This window comes from Ceratotherium simum, chromosome 5 (genome assembly GCF_057802395.1).
Source record: "Ceratotherium simum simum isolate JZ-2026a chromosome 5, ASM5780239v1, whole genome shotgun sequence".
Classification (NCBI taxonomy): Eukaryota; Metazoa; Chordata; class Mammalia; order Perissodactyla; family Rhinocerotidae; genus Ceratotherium; species Ceratotherium simum.
Genome location: NC_141904.1, coordinates 83,628,699 through 83,648,574, shown reverse-complemented (window position 1 = coordinate 83,648,574; position 19,876 = coordinate 83,628,699). Strand labels below are relative to the sequence as shown.

Below are 19,876 nucleotides of genomic sequence, written 5' to 3'. Positions count from 1 at the left end.
CCCTTTCCTTGGGAGTTTCCAAGGTACTTTAGGGTGGGAGCTCCCAACCCTGTTGGTTTGAAGTCCCTTCAATAGAGATCCAAATTGGAGGCCTATTTTCTTAGACTCAAACTCCTAACACAGCAGGGGCCACCTGGCAGGCCTGGGGTTTTCATCTCCCCTTCTCTCTCTGAGGTTCTTCCAGAGGGACAGGATGGTGTCATCACTATTAAGAGCGCTGGCTCTAAAGTCAGACTTATAGCTTGGCCTTTTATTTGCTGTGTGACTTTGAACAAATTACTTAAGCTCTCTGAGCTTCAGCTTGCCAGCTGTAAAATGGAGAGCATAATAATATGTAGGGTTGTTGTGAGGACTTAAAAGGAAATAATGCCTGTACGGTAGCATAGCTCCTGGCAGTCTGAGTGCTTGGTAAACGGAGCTATTGACCATCCCCATATACTTGGAATCATCCCCTTCCCTGCTGTCCCAGAGTCTCCAGGATAATACTGGGAGCCCCTTTTGGAGCCAGGGTACCCCCCACCTATGCCTGGCACCCCCTGTTCCCAGCTTACATTCCCCTCCACCCCAGCCAGTCTCCTCTTTCCACAGGATCAGCTGTCATCTTGGCCTCTGGCCAAAGGGGCCATGATCTCTCTTGCCTTTGTCTGGAATCTCCAAACCCCGACCAGTGGTTTGGAAACACAGTGGAACTGGGGCTCCTGGCTCGGAAGAGGGCAGCCAGGGAGCAGCCAGATGCTGTGGGGACCTGGGGGGTTGGGCGCTGTCAGGCCAGTGAGCCTTTGCGGGGGCGCGAATGGGGTGGTCCTAGCACACACATCTGCCCTCCTCAGGGGAAACTGAGGAAGGGAACCAGGCCAGCTCTGAGCCTGCTGTGGGAATCTCGACATCTCCAAAGGCGGCTTACCAGAAAGTTCACAGGAGACAATGAGAGGAGGAATCTGGACCCCTCATCTTCTGTAGTAGGCCCCTAGAATTGCCCTCCCACCAAGACTGCCCACGGGGGAAAAGACGTAGGTCCCTCAAGGGAAATTAGGATGCTGTCAGGAAGAGACGTGGATCTTGGACAATACCCCCAAATGCCAATTATCTATTATACATAGAACCAAGATCCAGATAACTTCCCACAAGATCAGAACTGGCTAGATCTAACGAGATAAAATAAACAACAAACAAATGTAGACTTCTACATTGAAGGTCCAGAAACCAACTGCTCACAAAGCGATGGGGAAGACCTAGTAGATCAATTTTGGGCAACAAAGTGAAGTGGCTGCTGGAAACATTAATTCAGCGTGAGGCCATATTAATGGAGGAGTAGAATCTAGGGAAGGGGAGGTGAAAGTTCAGCTTTATTCCCAACTGGGTTCAGTTCCAAGAGTCATACTTTAAAGGGGACATTGTTGACCTGGTAAGAAACAAATAGAGAAGAGATGTCACAATGGTGAGAGCCCAGAATCCTGTCCTTTGAGGAAAGGCTGAAAGATCTGGGAGTTTTTGGCCTGGAGGGAGAAGATTCTAGAGAAATGAGAGATGTACAATTCAGAAGAGATTCTCACAAGGAAAACAGTAGAGCTGGTCAGACGATATGGGGAAATGGGAAAAGCCCGAACTCTCTCCCAGAGTCGGAAAAGCTGGATTCAGACTCCACCATTTACCAGCTACTCAGGACCGAACACTCTTCAAACTGCAACATGTCAGACACGACTGAGGGCTGAGTGTTGCCTTTCTGTGAGAGCCAGAAAACACTGGGAGAGGGATTTCAGCTCAACTCTAGGAAGAAGTTTCTTTCTTTTTTGAATAAATTTATTCAAAAAGTTCATTTATTGTTCTTATCTCTGATCACAAAAGAAATACACGGTTGTGTAGAATATTGGTAAACGGAAAAGCAAAATTAGATAAAAAATCATACAACCACTATTTACCCTCCAATATTTAGAGATAGGATAGATAGATAGGCAGGCAGAGAGATAACAAAAATGAGATCAAACCAATAACTGTCTGAGAGAATCAAGAGTATCGGCAGGTAAAGATGCGTGTATTGGCATGTAAGGATGTTTATTGCAGTATTGTTTCTAGTAGGAAAAAAAAGCTGTAAATCACCTGAGTGCCCATCAGTAGGAGATATTGGGAATGTTTGAGTGAATGACAGTGCGTCCACACCATGCAGTAGCATGCAGCTAGTTGAAAGAAAAGGGTGGAGTGGATATGTATTGCCTTCAAAATGTTTCCAACGTCTATCACTTAAGGCAAAACAAAGTTATAGAATAATATGCATAGTATGATCCCATTTTTCTAAAAAGAAACGCATGCACGTATGTGTTTTTATAAGCAAGGAAACAGTATGGTGTTAACAGTGGGTCCATCTGGGGGCCAGAGTTGGAGAGGCCGAGGGTAAGACAGTTAATGTGTTATTTGAACATTTCTGTGTTGCTCAAAGTGGGATAGTTAGCATATATTATTTTTATAATTTGAATGACTGAAATTTACATAAAGAACAATCTACCCTGGAAGTTTCTCCATGCCATTAAAGTTTCCACATCATATTTGATGACCACGTGTATTCCTCGTGTGGATTTCTCTTAATGTACTGAACCTAGAGGGGCACAGTTAGTACGTCAGGAGCTGTCCAAAGAGGAACCAGGTGCGTTTTTTTTTTTTTTTTAAAGATTTTATTTATTTTATTTTTTTCCCCCCAAAGCCCCAGTAGATAGTTGTATGTCATAGCTGCACATCCTTCTAGTTGCTGTATGTGGGACTCGGCCTCAGGATGGACGGAGAAGTGGTGCCTCGATGCACACCCGGGATCCGAACCCGGGTCACCAGCATCGCAGCGCGCGCACTTAACCACCAAGCCACAGGGCCGGCCCCCAGGTGCGTTTTGACAGTGTCTAGCAGACCCGAAAATGTGCAGACCCATAGATCTAACCATGCCTCGCGTAGGAAGTCATCTGACAGGTACACCAGTGCATGTGCACGAAGATGTCTATGCAAGAATGGTCCCTGCGTCATTTATTCCTGCTAGCAAAAGGCTAGAAACAACCTACGCGTCCAACCTCAAGGACTGGATAAATAAAAATTACAGGCGCGCCATATGCTGCAATTCTCACCAGCGAATACAAGAAATGAGATGGATCTGTAGAAATTTACATGGAAAATGTGCCAGGATATATTGCAAAGTGAAGAGAAAAAAGGCAAGTTACAGAAAAATATGTACAGTATGATCTCATTTCTATTTAAAATGCATATGTGACTGTGCCTCGAACAAGATCTGAAGGACACACATCAAGTAGGCAGGATTTGTCTATAGGTTTATATGTATGTATCCCTATAAGGAAATAGGTATAGAGCTATAAAGGAAGTGAGCTCCCTGTCCCCTGAGGTATGCAAACAGAGATTAGCTGCCCCATTTTCAAGGATGCTGCGGAAGGGATTTCCATGTCCCTTGGAGGTGACCTCGCTTCCCCGCTTAGCCCTGAGAATTTCTGAGAGAGGGGAGGTCAGGACTGGGAGGAGAATCCACCCCTAAGGGGAAAGGGTTAAGCGGGGATGGCGCTCCTGTGGGCGGGCTCCTCGATCGGCAGCGCCAGGCTCTGTTAGCCAAGTCTGAGCATCTCGGAGGATGCGGCGCGGAGAGCGGCTGCAGGGACGCGCGCAAGGTGAACGCGGGGCTGCCGGCGTGGCGCCCAGGTGAGGAGCTGGCCGAGGGAGGGGGCGATGGCAGAGTCCTGGCCGGGAGCATGGCCTGCAGCCCCCCTCTCGGGCGCGAGCAGCAGGGCCTCCAGCAGCGCCCACCCCTACCCGGGATACTGCGGGAAGGCGCAGAGCCAGGGGAGAGGAGACCGAGGAGGAGAGGTAACCCGAGATGGACCAGCTCCTGGAGGCTGCCCTGCGGCGGCCTGCGCCCTGACCCCAGGCCAGCCTCTCCGCAGGCCCTGGGGCAGGGAGATACCCCCCACACCCCACCAAAAAAAAAATTCTCTCCAGCAGCGGAACCTAGGGCTGGGCAGCCCCCTCCTTGTCCGCAGATGCCTACATCTCTTGGATTGGGGGTGGTGAGCAGATGGTATATGCTTATCACTGAAGGCCCAACTCAACCGTCTCCTCCTCTGCAAAGCTTTTTGGACCTCCTGTGCGAAATGAGCCACTGTGGGCTTCACAGTGCTTAGAATGGCCATGTGCTGGCTGTGTGACCTTGGGCGGGTTGCTCAACCTCTCTGAACCTTGGTTTCTTCCCCTATGAAATGGGTATGCCAACACTTGCTTGTGTTGCGGGGTTTGGATGAGATTGAGGATGTGCAGCTAAGGTTAGCACAGGAGCCTAACTGGGTAAGAGCTGGACGCAGGGGCACTGTTATTAACCAGTACCCGTGTTAGTGGCCTTTCAGGCCTCCCCTCAGCTCAGCACCACTCCCGACACTGGAACTGAGGCTTCTCTTTAGGTCCCCAGCACCTAGCCTGGGCCAGGAGCAGAACATGGGGCTCGGTGAATGTTTGAGAAATGAGCTCACGAGGCTATAAGGCAGAGTCTAACTCAGTTTCGGGGATGGGTTTAAAGGGTCTTTGAACCCCCTGAAATTGTCCACAAGCTTTGGTGAACCTGCACGTTTTCCTGGGGAGAGAGCCTGGAGTTTTGTTTGTTTACCATTTTTCACATAAAGGTTTATTTTAATTGAAGTATAGTTGACATACAATATTACAGGAGTTTCAGGTGTACGATATAGTGATTCGACATTTGTATACATTATGAAATAATCACCGTGACAAGTGTAGTAACCATCTGTCACCATACAAAGTTATTACAATATTATTGACTATATTCCCTATGCTGTCCATTGCATCCCCGAGACTTACTTATTTTATAGCTGGAATTTTGTATCTCTTAATCTCCCGCACCTATTTCACCCATCCCCGCACCCCCTCCCCTTTGTCTGGAGTTTTCATCGGCTTCTCAAGGTGTCCGTGAGCCACCAAGGGTTAGGAGCAGGGAGCTTTGGGCACGGATGCTTCCTGGAGGGGAAAGGAGCAAGGCTTCTGCCCCTAAACACACACAGGCCTCGCTCTCACGGCCGCTGTCCCCCTTCTCCTGGCCGAGGGTCCCTTCCTGCCTCCCTGGCTCAGCTAGGGACTCGCAGAAAGAAGAACCTTCAGGAATATCCACCTGGAGCCAGGCGTATGTGGGGGGCTGGAGACAAGAAATGCAAGATGCAGACGCAGCCCTTGAGAAGCCCCAGGCTGGGGGGCAGAATGGAGACAGGAGATTATTAGACTGGGTGTCCAGGGTGACGGCAAGGGGTGAGGGGGTGTCAGGGAAAGAATATCTAAACCTAAATGAGCCGCCGTCATATCCTGCCTGGATTTCCGCACTCTCTCCCCCTTTTACAATACTTCTCGGACCTTGTCACTCCCATATTTACCATCTCCATTGGCTTCCTGTGATGCTGAGAATCACATCCAGGTGCCTTATGTGGTTTACGAGGCCCCTTGTGGCCTCTTCCTGATTTCGTCTCCCTCTGTCACTCCTCCTTCAGTTGCTGTGCTCCAGCCACGCTAGCCTTCTTCTTGCTTGAACTCACTCATTCCTGCTTCAGGGCCTTTGCACTTTCTGTGCCCTCTGCCAAATGCTTTTCCCCCACGTCTTCAGTGGCTGCCTCGTTCAGCGTTTAGCTTAAATGCCACCTGAGAGAGGCCTTCCTGGCACCCCTGTGTAAAGCAGTCCCCATCCATCTATGTCCTAACCTGTTTTATTTTCTTCATAGCTCACCTTATTTGAAAGTATTCACCGTCTGTCTCTCCCCTGGAATGCCAGCTCTGTGAGGGCAGGAATCTTGTCAGTCTGGTTCACTGCTTTCTCCCCAGGGCCTGGCACACAGTATGTGCTCAAATTATCTGTTGAACTAGTTAGGGAGGCTGGTGGGAAAGAAAGCTTTTTTGGACAAAGGGAAAAGTAAAGGGCTCTAATGCTTACTGAGCTCCTTAATATGGGCCTGGCCTATAATGTGTTTTGTTATGAGGGTCTTATAAGAGCCCCTTTGAGTGGGGTACTCATTATACCCATTTTACTGGCGAGAAAACCATGATGCAGAGAGAGAGGTAAAGTAATTCCCCCAGGAAATGGCGAAGCTGGGATTCAAACCCGGGTCCTTCCTCAAAGGCAGTGGCCTGTTCCTCTGCCTCTCCACTTCTCTGATATTTGAGCTGGGCCTTCAACAATAGGATTTCAGCAAGTGAGGGAGAAGGGAGAGGGCATTCCAGGCTGAGGGAACAGCAGGAGCAAAGGCCTGGGGCGTCGGACAGTCCAGAGGGTGTTGAAGGATGGGCGAGCAGCCTGGTGTGGTCTTGGAAAGGCAGGAGAGGAGCTTATATTCTCTCCCGAGGGCGGTGGAGAGCCATTGGAGGTTTTGAAGCAGGGCAAATGGCGTGACCAGAGATGCAGTTTTACAAGGTCACTCTGGGCAGCATGAAGAGGTTGAGCAGGAAGGCGTGGGGGAGGGGCAGCTGCTTGTGTCACTCTTCTTTCTTTCCCACCAGCCCCCTTTGGGCAGCCGTGGGAGCCCCCAACCCTCACATGTCACCCCCTCTCCTTTTTGTAGGCTCATCCGGTGAGGACTGGAAGTTGAGGGCTCTGGGCTCAGGCATCCGAGTGGACCATGGCCCCCAGCCCATGGAGCCCTCTACATGGCCTCCTGCCACTGTTGCTGCTGCCGTCCCTGGGCGCTGGCCCTGCCCTGGGCCGGGGCCTTCCCAGACCACTTGAGGACTCGGAACCACACCTGCTCCCAGGAGCCCACCCCAAGGGTCCTGTTGGCACAGAGCCCCAGGCCTTCACCTTCCTCTGGGAGAAGCCCAGAGGTGAGAGCCCCTGGAACTCCAGTGTCCCCCAGGTCCCTGCTGAGGAGGCACCCGAGAGGCCGGCAGACTCTCCCCTGGGCCCAGCCCTGCATGGACCTAAAGCGGCCAGGGGGGCTCAGAGAGAAGGAATCCCGGTAACTGATGACTTCCAGATGGCTCGAGGGCCAAGTTCTCAGGGCTGGACAGGACCTCCTGACTCACAGGAGCCTATGGAGCAGGAAGCACCAGCCCCGCCCCCAGTGGGCCCCCCCCATCTCACTTTCATCCCCACGCCTCCCAGACCCCAGCTTGGGGTAGCCACAGTTCCTCCCTCTCCAGGGGAGCCTGGAGGCCAACTGGGAAGGCAACCCCCTGGAGATGAGGGTCTGGTGGCCAAAGCCAAGACCAGGGTCTCAGAGACATCCCCCTCGGCGCACCAGGGCCCTCCGCACGCTCTTGTGCCCCACTCCGGCACTGTCAGGAAGCCGGCGCTGGAAGAACAGGCTTGGGGTGAGGAGGACTTCCGGGAGGCAGCTCGAGGTCCTCTCTTCGCCCAGCGGCATCCAGCAGCCCCTGATGTTGGCTCAGTATCCCCGGTTGAGGCGGCGTCCTCTCAGGAGCCTGGGTCCCAGCCAGACCTGGCAGCGGCCAGAAGCCTTCCTCCTCCTGAGGAGCTGCCAGTGGAGCTCCCTGAGAAGTCCGGAGGTGGGGACACCTGGGAAGTCAGTTTTTCAAGTCCCTCACCCAAGCAGGCTGACCTCCCTGACGTTATGGGCTCACCAGGACCCCAGCTCTCAGGTCCCCCAGCCTCAGAGACTTCTGATGGGCGGCCCAAGCCAGGTGGGTATCAAAGTGAGAGTGCTGAGTAGGGCTGGGAGGAGGCGGCGTTCCAGGATGCCCCAGTTTCTCTGTGCCCTCTGGTCCCTCTGGGTCCCGGTTTCCTCATGCTGACAAATGAGGGTGATGGTGCCACCCTCCTGGGGGATGAGACTTTGGAGACCGCTGGGTGGTCAGGCAACGTGATGACTGCTTTTATTATTTCAGCGAGAGCAGCAACGAACGGAGCAGACCCCGTCTCCCCACAGCGGGTGAGAGGAGCTGTGGAGGTCCCAGGTCCCCCGAAGTCCCTCATCCCTGTCCCCTCGGACCCTGGCCCAGCTACAAACCGAACAGAGAGCCCTATGGGGGCTGTGCAGCCAGGTGAGGGCATGGCTGGGGGTACTCTGCCTAATAACTAAGAACCTGTGTGAGGTTATCTGTGGGGGGCGGGGGGCAGTGAATAGGGACAAACACTCTCTTAAAGGAATTGGCCAGGATCTCCTTGAAACCACTTAGGATAATAAACACTCACTGGGTACTCTAGGAGAAGTCATTTGCCCTTTGGGGGCTGGAATAGTCTTCAGTGTAACATGGGGATGTTTAGTGCAGTGATTCTCCAACTTCTGCAAATCACTGGAGGAGCTTTTAAAAAATCCCAGTGCCCAGGCCCCATCCCAAGGAGTTCTGATTCAGCTGGTCTCCAGGTGATTCTGATACGCAGCCCGTGTTGAGAACTGCCGGTATATTATTAATAAAAATGATAGCTCACATCCATTTAACACTTACTGGGTGTTGGGAGCTCTGCTAAACATTTAATCCTCACCCCAGCCCAGTGAGGTAGGAGCTGTTACCATCCCTGTTTTACAATGTGCTTGGGAAAGTTAAACACCTGGCCCACTACACTAGAGATTGATGGAAAATCAGAAACACTTTTCAAAGGGCGATTTTAATATTGTTATTATTGCAGATGAAGCCGAGGAGTGGTCGGGGCGCCCCCAAAGCCATCCCCCAGCACCCCCAGTCCAGGCCCCCTCGACGTCACGCCGGGGCCTCATTCGGGTCACCACGCAGCGTGCCCTGGGCCAGCTACCCCCTCCGGAGCCCTCAGCCAGCTCCATGGCATCAGCCCCAGCCTCCAGCCCCCCGGCCAACGCCACCGCACCCCCCCTGCGCTGGGGTCCCCTGCGGCGGGTGCTGAGCTTTTCCTGGGAGCTGCACGTCTATGGGGTGGGGGTGCTCTTCCTCCTGCCCGCCTCGTTGGCGCTGGCCTCGCTGGCAGCCGCCCCTGCGGGGTCCCGGCTAGCACTGGTGGCTGCAGTGCTGGTGCTCCTAGCGTCGGCGCTGCGATCCGCCTACATGCTGGCTGACCCCTACGGCTCACAGGCGCGGCTGGGCTTACGCGCCAGCCTGGTGCTCTACAACCTGCCCTTCCCCTTGCTGCTCACTGCGCTCGCTGCCCTGACCCTGCTCGGCCTGGGCGCCGGGCTGCCACAGCAGCTGCAGAACCCGCTCCTGCTGGGAGCGTTGGCGTTGGCGCACGGTGTGGGGTTGCTCACTGCAGACCTGCTGTCCGCCAGGCCTGCACTCAATCTCCTGGCCCAGGGCTTATCGTGCGCCTGGGGCGCGGTGGTGGCTCTGGGCACACTCTGCCTGTGCCGTCGCCGCCTGCTGGACGGGCCGCGGGGCTGGGATACGAGCCCGGGCCCGCGGCTGCTGGCCGTGGCGGGTGCGCTGGGGCTGCTGGCCAGCGGCTTGCAGCTGGCGGCGCTGTGGCTGTACCGGGCCCAGGCCGGGTGGGCCGCTTCGTGGGCCTGGTGGGGTGTCCACTTTTGGCTGCGCCTGCTGGAGCTGACATGGGCGCCGCCATGGCGCTGGCCGCCGTGGCGCCCGCACGGCCCAGGCCGCCCACAGAGCACGCTTGCTGGGCTAAGCTGCTGCGCCTGGCGTGCCCCGCGCCCTCGGGCAAGAGCGAGGTGCCGGAGCGGCCCAACAACTGCTATGCGGGGCCCAGCGGCGTCGGCCCAGGTAGCTTGGACATCAGCAGGAGCCTCATCCGCAACTCCAGCGGAAGGTGGGCCGCCTGCCACGCCCAATTCAGACGCCTGGGGCTCGGCTGCGTCGCTGGGCCATGGGCCCCAGGGTGGCCCGCGACTGTCCCGCAGCAGCGTGGGGCCGGCGCCATCGATGAGCGAGCTGGACCTGCGGCCGCCGTCACCCATCAACCTGAGCCGCAGCATCGACGCCGCGCTCTTCCGAGAGCACCTGGTGCGAGACAGCGTCTTCCGGCGCTGCGGCCTGCGCGGCCTGGTCTCCCCGCCGCCCGGGAGCGTGCTGCGGCCGCGCCGGGGCAGCCACCCCGACGCCGAGGTCGACGGCGCGGGCTCTTCGCTCCTCCGCGGCCGCTGCCGGTCGCTCAGCGACGTGCGCGTGCGCGGGCCGGTCCCACCACACGTGGTAGACGAGCCTGACGCGGCGGCCTCCGGTAGCTCAGCGGACAGCTTCTCCCGGGGCTCGCTCAAGATCAGCTGGAACCCATGGCGCCATGGGCTGTCGTCGGTGGACAGTCTGCCCCTAGATCAACTGCCCAGCACAGTGCAGCTACTGCCTGCCACCGTCCCTGCTCCTGCTGGGGCCGGGGAACCCCAGAGTGAGGCCCAGCCACGCTGCAAGCCCGGGGACTCCCGCAGCGCCTCCAGTGACACCATCGAGCTCTGAGGGGTCTGGGACGCAGGACCAAGGCCCCGCCCCACCCCCACCCCCGCCCACTATGTTCGTAGGGCATGGCCGACTGGGACCTTGAAAAACTGGCATTCCCGGGCTTCTGCCTGACTGCAGCCCCCGGACACCGCTGGGCATGAACCTCCTCTCCATTTTTTGTTTTTTAAAATATCTACTTTTTTCAGCGGGTATTTTGCACAGAGGCCGTGACTTACACGGAATACAGGGTGGACGTGCACAGATTTGGGTACGGGGAATGAGGTTAGTGCCCCAAACACCCTTCTAGACTCTCCGTGGAGAGAGAAGTCTCACATGTCCAGTCTGACTGTCCTCTTTGTGCCAAAGAAATGAACCTGTAGGACTCCGCTCCTGCCTGCCTCTGGCCACCCCAGGATCCTGTTCAGCTGAGAGGTAGGAGGCCCCGCCCCCAGTAACTCCAAGTCCTGTGTATGTTGGGGAGGGCAGGACTTCCAAAGGAAAGGGCACTCGACCCTTGGTGGCTTTAGAAATAATGGCTTCCAATCTTTTATGGAACATCTAAATGTTGTGCAGTTTTCAGCTCTTCACATTCATCACCTTACTTAGTTCTCATATTAAGCCTGAGTGGGAAGCATGATTGTGCCCATTTTATAGATGAGAAGAGTGAAGTTCAGAGACGGAAGTCATTCGTCCAGGGTCCTTTGGCAAATGATAGCTGGTACAGAATCCAGAAAGTTCCACTCCTAAGCCTGGTTCCTCCATCCCCCTTCTCCTAACACTGCTTCAGGGCCAAGCCTCTCCTCTGCCCTCCTTCTACTGCTCCTCCATCAGGGTAGCACTCAATTTCCCAGGGTTTCAGAAAACTTCCCCAAGGCGGAGGCTCTCAGGAGCTTAGGCTGACCCATGGGGGTTGGAGAGCAGCTACTAAGACTGAAGCTTCTCCATTTTCCAAGACCTTTATTTCCTGAGATGAATAAATAAATCAGTGGCTGAGGGGTGGGGGTGAGTACAGAATAGGAGCTGGCAGCATGCAGCTGGCAGGAGGGGGCTGTAATGGGCCCACCCCTGCAGGGACCCCCTCATCCTGGGCAGGGGCCGAAGAAAAGACACCTTTCTTTTTAAAAATTCACACACATTGTGAAGCCTGCCCAGTGCCCCCAGGCCTAGATCTCATGGCATCCACCTTTAGGGCTCCTTTCTCACCCCAGGGGCCTCACCTGCCCAGGCCTGGTGCCTGGGCTGCTCCGGAAGGTGGGTGGGGGTGCTTACCCCTCTCTCAACAATAAAGCAAGCTATCCCAAGTGTGCAGGCAAGAGAGAGGCCCCATCTCGGGGGCAGCCTGGGTGTGGCAGGATTATCTGCCCTTGATGAAGCCCTCCAGCACACGGTCACTGCGCTCTGACAACCAGTAGCCAGTCATGGCCGCCACAGCCCCGATGAAGATGGCAGTGAAGACCAAGTCGCCCTTCGCGGCCAGTGTGGCCAGCGCACAGATGATGACCCCAAAGAACATCTGCTGCAGCACCACCAGCTCGTCCTCTGTCATCTCCGAGAAGAAGCCTGCCGACTCTGAGGAACAAGGGAAGCACCTGTCACTCCCCACTGCTCCTGGAGCCTCCCGCACACCTGATCATCCCTGCCACATGCCTGCCCGGCGCGCCAGCACACGATGTCATTTACTGCTGAGAACAACTGTGAGGGGGCACTTGTCCCTGTCTCACTAAATGGGAAACTGAGGCTCAGAGAGGTGAAGAGGTTTGCCCCAGGCCACGAGGTGGGCAAGTTGGGACAGAGTGTGTTATGTGGACTAGCTCCAGAGCCAGACTGCCTGGATTTGACTCCCACCTCTGCCACCTGCTTGCCATGTGGCCCTGGGCAAGGTGCTTCATCTCTCTCCATCCTGGCTTCCACCATGTAAAATGGGGATGACAACAGTACTTACAGCCCTGGATTTGTTTTAGGGTGAAATAAGTTAATATATGCAACATGCTTGGAACAGTGTCTGACACACGGTAAGAGCTGTGGAGGTGGTCACTCTTGTCATCATTGTGAGTATCCTTCGTCTCTCCACACCCATGGCTTACAACAGCTCTCAGCGGCCCAGGGCAAGGACTGGTCCCATTGGACAGATAAGGAAAGAGGCTTCGTGGGGTAGAGTGATTTGACACCAAGTCTGATTTTCTTTCTACCCCGGGAGGTGTGATGCCACCAAAAGCCAGCCTGGAGATCAGATGTGGGGTGTGTGTCTCAGTGCAGCCTCATGGGTGCTGGTGGTGGTGGGGGTGAGGCAGGGCCTGTAGCTCCCTGCAGAAGGCGCTTACCTGCCCTCCCCCTGGATGAGCACCTCCCTTCTCCAGGGTTCTGGGGGCCAGGATGGGGCTCACCTGGGATCTGTTCCTTCACACAGACGCTCTCAATCTGTTTGTAGCCCTGGGCACAGATGCAGCGGTAACTGCCCTCGGTGTTCTCACACTGCTGGTTCTCTCCCGGACACACCTCGGGCTCACACTCATCCACATCTTGAGGGAGCGAGGGGGGTCAGAGCCCTGACTGCCAGGGCAGCACCTGTAGCACCCCTGACTCCACCTCGCTCACATCCTGACACTCCCCTCTGCCCTTGCCCAGGCAACCTTCTGCCCTTCCGCCCTTCCTCCCTTCCTCCGCCCTGTCCAGATTCCAGCCCCTCTCAGTTTGTGGTGGGTAAGGCACTCCAAGGTGACCTGTGCCCCAGTGGCAGGGGACTCACCGAGACACTTGGAGCCCACCTGCTGGTAGCCAGGGCTACACTTCTTACAGCGGCCGGGCCCTGCACCCATGCAGCCCAGACAGGCCTTGGCACAATCTGGAGAAGAGAGGAGACGAGGGTGAGAGCTGTCCCTAGGCCCGGAGAGAAGCCCTGCTCCAGAAGCTGCCTGGCAGGTTCTGGTGCCTGGGAAGGCAGAAGTCGGGGGTTGGGGGGGCAGGCGTGGAGCAGCTCCTCCCACCCTCCCCACATCCCCTCTTCTGCAGGAGGGGACTCACCTCGGCATTCGTAGGAGCCCTCCGTGTTCACGCAGAACTGGTCAGCTCCACAGCTGGCTCGCTCTGTGCCACACTCATCGATGTCTGCAGAGAGGCCAGCAGGGTGGGGATTTCAGTCCCTGGCTCACTAACAGGGAAGCTGAGGCTAGAGCTGTTGGGGAATGGACTTGCCCAGGTTCACAGGGCGTCGCCTAAACTGCAGGCTGTCCACCCCCAGAGAGAGGGAGAGGTGCAGCAGTCTCTGGGCTGCTCAGCTACAGACTACCTTCTCCAATCTGCCTTGCAGCTAAGTGTGGCCTTGTGACTGAGTTCGGGCCAAGAGGATGTAAACAGAGGTGATGTGCTCCACTTTTAGCTTGGCCTTAAAACAATGGACTTGGACTCTTCCACGCACTTCTTCCCTTTCTCACTTCCTGAGTGCCAGGCCATGGAAGATGGAGGTGCCTGGGACCCAGCCTCAACCACGAAGATGACACCCAAGGAGATGACTGCACAGGAAGATAGAAGGAATCTGGGTCCTTGAATGACTGTGACAAGCAGAGCTTCCCTGCTAGCTGGGACCACACTTTGAGACTGTGATGTGAGATAAAAATAAACCTCTCTATTCTTTAAGCCACAGTCTCTGGAGATCTTTTTGTTACAGCAGCTTAGCCTTTACCTTGATCTATATAAATAGCTAGGCAGGGCCCAAAGCAAGTCTCAAACCCAGGTTTCCTGACCCCAAGTTGAGTATCCTAATTCTCCTGGCTAACCCTTCCTCTATTTTCAAGGCTTGGACTAAGTGACACCTCCTCCAAGAAGCCTGTCCCGATTGCCCACCACAGAGCTGGATCAGGAACATCTCTCACTGTACAAAGATCAGTCTATACTGTAAGTGCTTGGCTACTTTTCTGCCTTCCCAACTAGGTTGAGATCTCCATGAAGATGGGGACTGTGTTGGTGTAGCCCAGAGATGCATGTGTTGATGGGGGACCAAGCCCAGGCCCCTGCCCACCTCCCCAGACCTAGGGCAGGGCCCCACTCACCTACACACTTGAGGTGATGCAGGGCCCAGCCATTTTTGCACTGTAAACAGTTTGATTCCTCAGGTCCTGAGCAGCGGGCACAGGGGCCAAAACAAGCTGAGTGGAATGGGGGAAGTATGAGGATGGGCAGGCAGGCACCCCATCTCCCCTGCCCAGCACTGCGCCCCTTGGCTACCTACCCGAACATACCAGATGGCTGGCGTTGCGCTCCACCTCAAAGTAGCCGAGGCCGCACTGGCCACAGGCCTCTCCCCCGTAGCCAGCCTGGCAGTCACAATGCCCGCTGCCCCCTCGAGTCCCTTCCCCTTCACACTGCCCGTAGCCACCGCAGGGCCTCTCTGCGCCCCCAGGACAGGCTGTGGGCAGACATCAAACCGGGTGAGAGTGTAGATACAATCTTCTATAGAAAGAATATTTTCCCCATGTCGTTAAAACATTTTTGGAGAGGAAACAATTTTAATGGCAACATAATATTTTGCCATAAAACTATATGAAATTTACTTAACCAATCCCCACTGTGGAACAGTTAGGTTATTTCTAAATCTTTTCTTTTATAAAGACAGAATTGACCATCTTTGTCACTAATTGTTTATCTGCAGCTTCCGGAGAGATTTTTCTAAAAAGGGCTGGTAGTGGGGCCAGCCCTGTGGCTTAGCAGTTAAGTGCGGGCGCTCTGCTACTGGCGGCCCGGGTTCGGACCCTGGGCGCGCACCGACGCACCACTTATCAGGCTATGCTGAGGCAGCATCCCACATACAGCAACTAGAAGGATGTGCAACTATAACATACGACTATCACTGGGGCTTTGGGGAGAAAAAGGGAAAAAATGGAGGATGATTGGCAATAGATGTTAGCTCAGGGCCAGTCTTCCTCAGCAAAAAGAGGAGGATTGGCATGGATGTTAGCTCAGGGCTGATCCTCCTCACACACACACACACACACACACACACAAAAAGTAGTTAAAAAGGGCTGGTAGTAAGTCCAGTTCCTGCCTCAGGACTGTATGCAGAAAAAGGTGGTGACAATGGGGCCTTCCAGGCAGCACCTGCCCATCCCTAGGAAGGTCACCTTAGTCCAGGGGATGGGGCCTGGTCTATTCAGGCATGGGAAATGAGGGGGTCATTTCCCAAGTAAATGATAAAACCACCACCACATCTGACTCAGTCTAGCCCCATACCTTTTCTCAGAGCCTTTCCCCACTGATTTGCTCATCTCGCCTGTGAGCAGACGAGAACTGAGGTCCAGAGAAGTTATCTGAGCAGCCTGACCTCACACAGCCAGCTAGGCGCAGAGCCAGGACTGCATCCCTGGCCTCATCTGTCCTCTCTCATCCCCTAAGAGGAACTTGAAAAACTTACGAAGGCAGGAGGGCCCGAAGGTGCCTGAGGGGCAGCAGAGTTTCAGGGAATCTGAGCAGAGCCACTGGAAGAGGTCTGGGGCTTCCTGTTGCCTGAGGCGGGGCAAGTGACAGTGAGTGGGGCTGAGACAGCGTCAGAGGTGCTGCCCACCTCAACCTCCCACAGAATCTGGGATACAACCCATCTTGGGCATAAGACCCATAGGCCACTTGACCAACGCCCTTTCCCCATTTGGCAGAAGGGTAAACAAGCTCAGAGTGAGAGCTTGGGTCCCCCAGCCAGTCCTTAGCAGATCCGGGTTTGGGAGAAGGAGCCAAACCAGGACACAGCCCCTAGCATGCAACCCCCTGCTTTAGCACCAGGCCCTGCCGTGGCCCCTCCCTGGGGCCCCCACCACTCACTTGTGAAACCACCAGCTCTCCACCAGCTCCTCACTCAGCTCCAGCAGGCGATGGCACTCGAAATCCGACTTGCTGCACACACTCTCAAGCACCTCTACCAGGCGGGTCTCACTGACCAGACAGGGTGGGGGTGGTGGGAACATGCCCCACTCCACCCACCACCTTCCTTAAGGTCTCCTCTCCCACCCCTCCTGGTGCCAAGACAATGTCAAAGGAAAGGCCATAGGGCATAATGAAGGGGTACTAGTTTTGAGAGTCAGACCTCTCAAATGAGGAGTTCGACAATAGTTGTGTTACTTTGGGGAAGTCTCTTAACCTCCGTTGAACCTCTGTTTTCTAACCTGTAAAATAGAGACAATACTTTGCCTCCAGGTTTGTTGTAGAATACTTCAGTTCCTGCATCTGCACAATGGAATATAATACCCTTGGCTGTGTAGATATGATGAAAAATATTTCATATAACAAGTGTTGGTGAGGATGTGGAGAAATTGGAAGCCTCCTACATTGCAGGTGGGAATGAAAATGGTGCAGCCACTGTGGAAAACAGTTTGGCAGCTCTCAATAAGTTAAACATGGGATCACCATATGACTCAATAATTCCACTCCTGGGTATATACCCAAAAGAATGGAAAACAGGTGTTCAAACAAAAACTTGTACACAAATGTTCATAGCAATACTATACACAATAGCCCAAAGGTAGAAACAACTCAGATGTCCATTAAGTGATGAATGGATAAACAAAATGTGGTATGTCCATACAACCGAATGCTATTAGGCCTTAAAAAGGAATGAAATACAGATATACACTACAATATGAATGAACCTTGAAAACATTATGCTAAGTGAAAGAAGCTAGACACAAAAGGCCACATATTGTATGATTCCAATGGAATCAGAAAATCCATAGAGATAGAAAGCAGATTAGTGGTTGCCAGAGGCTGGGGGAAGGGGAGATTGGGGAGTGACTGCTTAATGGGTATGGAGTTTCTTTTGGGTTAATGAAAATGTTCTGGAAACTAGATAGTGGTAATGGTTGCAGAACATTGTGAATGTACTAAATGTCTCTAATGGTAAAGTTTCTGTTATGTGTATTCTACCACAAAAAAAATTTTTTTAATATATACATATAATGTATTATGGATTTAAAGGTATGGCACAGTGTCTGGCATATAGGAAGAAGTGATTTAAAAAAAAAACAAGAAACAAAACAGGAGCCATTATAGAGGTGGAAGTGCCCTTAGGGCCCTCATTCCCAAATGAGGAAACTGAGGCCCACTGATGGAAGGGAAAATGACCAATGTTACCTAATAACAAAACCTTTTATTTCTAATGGGCATCACAGTTTAATCCTTACCACAATCCTATGAAACAGGCAAAGCAGGTATTAATGTCCTCATTTTCCAGTGAGCAAACTGAGGCACAGAGAGGTTAAGTGAACTTCCTTAGGGTATAAAGGGTCATTCTAGGTCTGTCTAACTCCAAGTCTTTGCTGATTCCTTCTTCTCAATTTGACTTTGAAAAGGTAGAGAGCCTGGGGCTTGGGCCTCTCTCCTCTCTCAAGACTCTCCCTATATAATCTCATCTGTCCCAAGGCCTTATCTACTGACTATATGCTGATGACTCCCAAACTCATGTTTCCAGTTCCTACTTCTCTCCTAAATCTAACTCAACTTGGCTGTTTAATGGCCCAACATATTCAAAGAGAATGCCTGATTCCACTCCTCCCCTAAACCTTCTCCTTCCTTCCTCAGTTCTACCCATCTCAGAAAACAGCCCCACTATTCATTCACCCAGTTGCTCAGGCCCAGAACCTAGTAAGCTTCTTTTATTAGTTTTCTCTCATACCCCATAATGAATGCATCATCAAGTCCTATGAGTCTATCTGCAAAATATACCCAGAATTTGACCCCTTCTCACCATGTGCACCACTAGATACCACACTAGCTCAGGCTGCCTTCATGCCTAGACTACACACTAGCCTCCTGACTGGTCTCCCTGCTTCCTCCACCCTGGGCCCCTGTAGTCCATTTGCTACACAGCAGTGACCTTTTAAAGGTATAAATAAGACCACATCACTTCTCTGCTCCAAACCTTCCAATGGCTTCCCACTACACTCAGAATGAAATCGCAACTCCTTTCTGTGGCCTTCAAGGCCCTCTGCCTTCACCTTCTACCACTCTTCCTTCTGCTCACTCCAAACACAGCCACTTCTCAAATACACAGAGCTCAGTCCCACTCTGTCCAAATCCCCTCCCTGACTGTGACATAGCTTGCTTCTTCACTTCAGGTCTCTGTTCAAATGTCACACCTTGAACACCAGGCCTCCCACCATTCTGTAGTCCTCCCTGCTTTATTGTTCTTCACTTGATAGGGCATTATTTATCTACTTATTCACTGTCTGTCTCTTCTACTAGAAAGTAAGCTCCTTGAACATGAGATTTTGTTTGCCTTATTTACTGCTGTACTATAAATATCCAGTGGTATTTGTTGAATAAGTGCTCCCCAAGAGTTTCTAGGCCCCCACCAGCAAACCAGAGATTGGGAAGTGAGGTATACAAACCCACCCCACCAACCCCTTACCTGTCTTTGTATTTGGACAACTTTTCTTCCTCCCAGGCAGTGTTTCCACCTCCAAAGTTGTCCCGGATGGTTCTCTCCAGGCCCTGGAAATGAAGAAAATTAGTAATAGCTAAGCACAGTGCCTGGCATGTTCTAGCACTTCAGTATTTCACCGGCCAGGAAACTGAGGCACAGAGAGGCAATCTGATCAAGGCCATACAACTAGTAAGTAACCAGGTTGAGACTTGAGTCCATGCAGATTTGCACTCCAGAGCTCTCCATTCTCAACCCCTGTGCTATAGCAGCTGGGCCCCCTCCCACGAGGCTGCTGGTGCACCCACCTTGTTGAAGCTGTCGACTAGTCCCCGGCAGGTATGACACGGATGGGGTTCAGTGGGGGAAGAAGACTGGGGAGGCGGAGACGGCTGGAGCCAGACGGGGCCTGGGAGGCTGAGGAAGACGCTCAGGCCCCAGAGCAGAGGTGGGACCAGGCCCCTCTGGGGCCACGGGGCCATCTTTTCCCAGGCTGGAGACCTGTAGATAGAGGGCATGCGGTGGGTTTCGCTGGAGGAGCCAGGCGAGAAAGAAAAGGATCGGTTCTGAGGTGCGGCGGGTCTGGGAGCCCAGATCTGTATTATTAGAAAAGGAGGCTAGACTGGGGCACGGCTGGGGGAGGGGTGATGGTCGGAAGGCAGCCTATTCTGCAATGCCAGGACGGGAATAATGTATCCTCGTCACCGTGGAGGTGGCCCAGATCCTCTGCCAGGTGACAGTGGTCAGCTTACTGTTTCAGGGTCTGAATATAGGTTATTAGGGGTCTGATTAGCGGAATTAGGGAGGATGGGTCAGACTCCAAGTATTGGGGAGAAGAGGCCGCAGGGGCGGTCTTGGGGGGAGGAGCCCGGATCCGGATATGAAGAGAAGGGGTCAGGTTCGGGGCCTGCACGCGGCAAAGGCGTATCCCACGAGCCTGCAGGGGAAGATCCGGGTCCGCCGAGGCCGCGACGGAGAAAGAGACGACGAACCCGGCCCGCGGGCGCCAAGTGCTCAGTCTCCCCAACGCCGCCGCGCCGCTGCTGCCGCCGCCTGCGTAAGACGTGCAACCTCCCCCAGCTCCGCAGTCCAGGGGGCGGAGCCCACGCCAGAGCCAATGGTGGCGGGCCATGTGCC

At 53.9% G+C, this 19,876-nt stretch overlaps 2 protein-coding genes across 4 annotated transcripts; one reads left to right on the top strand and one right to left on the bottom strand.

Moving 5' to 3' along the window:
• Positions 1-2,818: 2,818 nt before the first annotated feature.
• PRRT3 (proline rich transmembrane protein 3) lies at positions 2,819-13,974 on the top strand. Its single transcript, XM_087431460.1, is given in 7 exon segments — positions 2,819-3,659; positions 3,662-3,684; positions 6,588-7,665; positions 7,870-8,025; positions 8,612-9,502; positions 9,505-9,704; positions 9,706-13,974. Coding segments are annotated over 7 exon segments (3,045 nt in total). The 5' UTR covers positions 2,819-3,616; the 3' UTR covers positions 10,360-13,974.
• CRELD1 (CRELD disulfide isomerase 1) lies at positions 11,279-19,832 on the bottom strand. 3 transcript variants are annotated; one of them, XM_087431482.1, is made up of 11 exons: positions 19,732-19,832; positions 19,048-19,240; positions 18,728-18,810; positions 16,147-16,257; positions 15,746-15,837; positions 14,567-14,743; positions 14,388-14,483; positions 13,363-13,446; positions 13,088-13,183; positions 12,726-12,860; positions 11,279-11,910 (listed from the first exon to the last, which is right to left on the bottom strand). In XM_087431482.1, exons 2-11 carry the CDS (start codon positions 19,219-19,221, stop codon positions 11,696-11,698), a joined length of 1,263 nt encoding a protein of 420 aa, XP_087287608.1. In that variant the 5' UTR covers positions 19,222-19,240; positions 19,732-19,832; the 3' UTR covers positions 11,279-11,695. The 3 variants fall into 3 exon arrangements, with proteins under 3 accessions (XP_087287608.1, XP_014653107.1, XP_004443446.2); XM_014797621.2 differs by having other exon boundaries at positions 19,677-19,802; XM_004443389.3 differs by having other exon boundaries at positions 19,048-19,788.
• Positions 19,833-19,876: the final 44 nt, after the last annotated feature.

What these genes read in the sequence shown, in the direction of transcription:
- CRELD1 (XM_004443389.3), bottom strand. Translation starts at nt 19,257, where the DNA reads ATGCCCTCTATCTACAGGTCTCCAGCCTGGGAAAAGATGGCCCCGTGG. An exon ending in TTGTCCAAATACAAAGACAG is followed by an intron (nt 16,258 to 18,727) that starts GTAAGGGGTTGG and finishes CTGTCTGGTCAG; the next exon opens with TGAGACCCGCCTGGTAGAGG. An exon ending in GCATCACCTCAAGTGTGTAG is followed by an intron (nt 13,447 to 14,387) that starts GTGAGTGGGGCC and finishes GCCTCTCTGCAG; the next exon opens with ACATCGATGAGTGTGGCACA.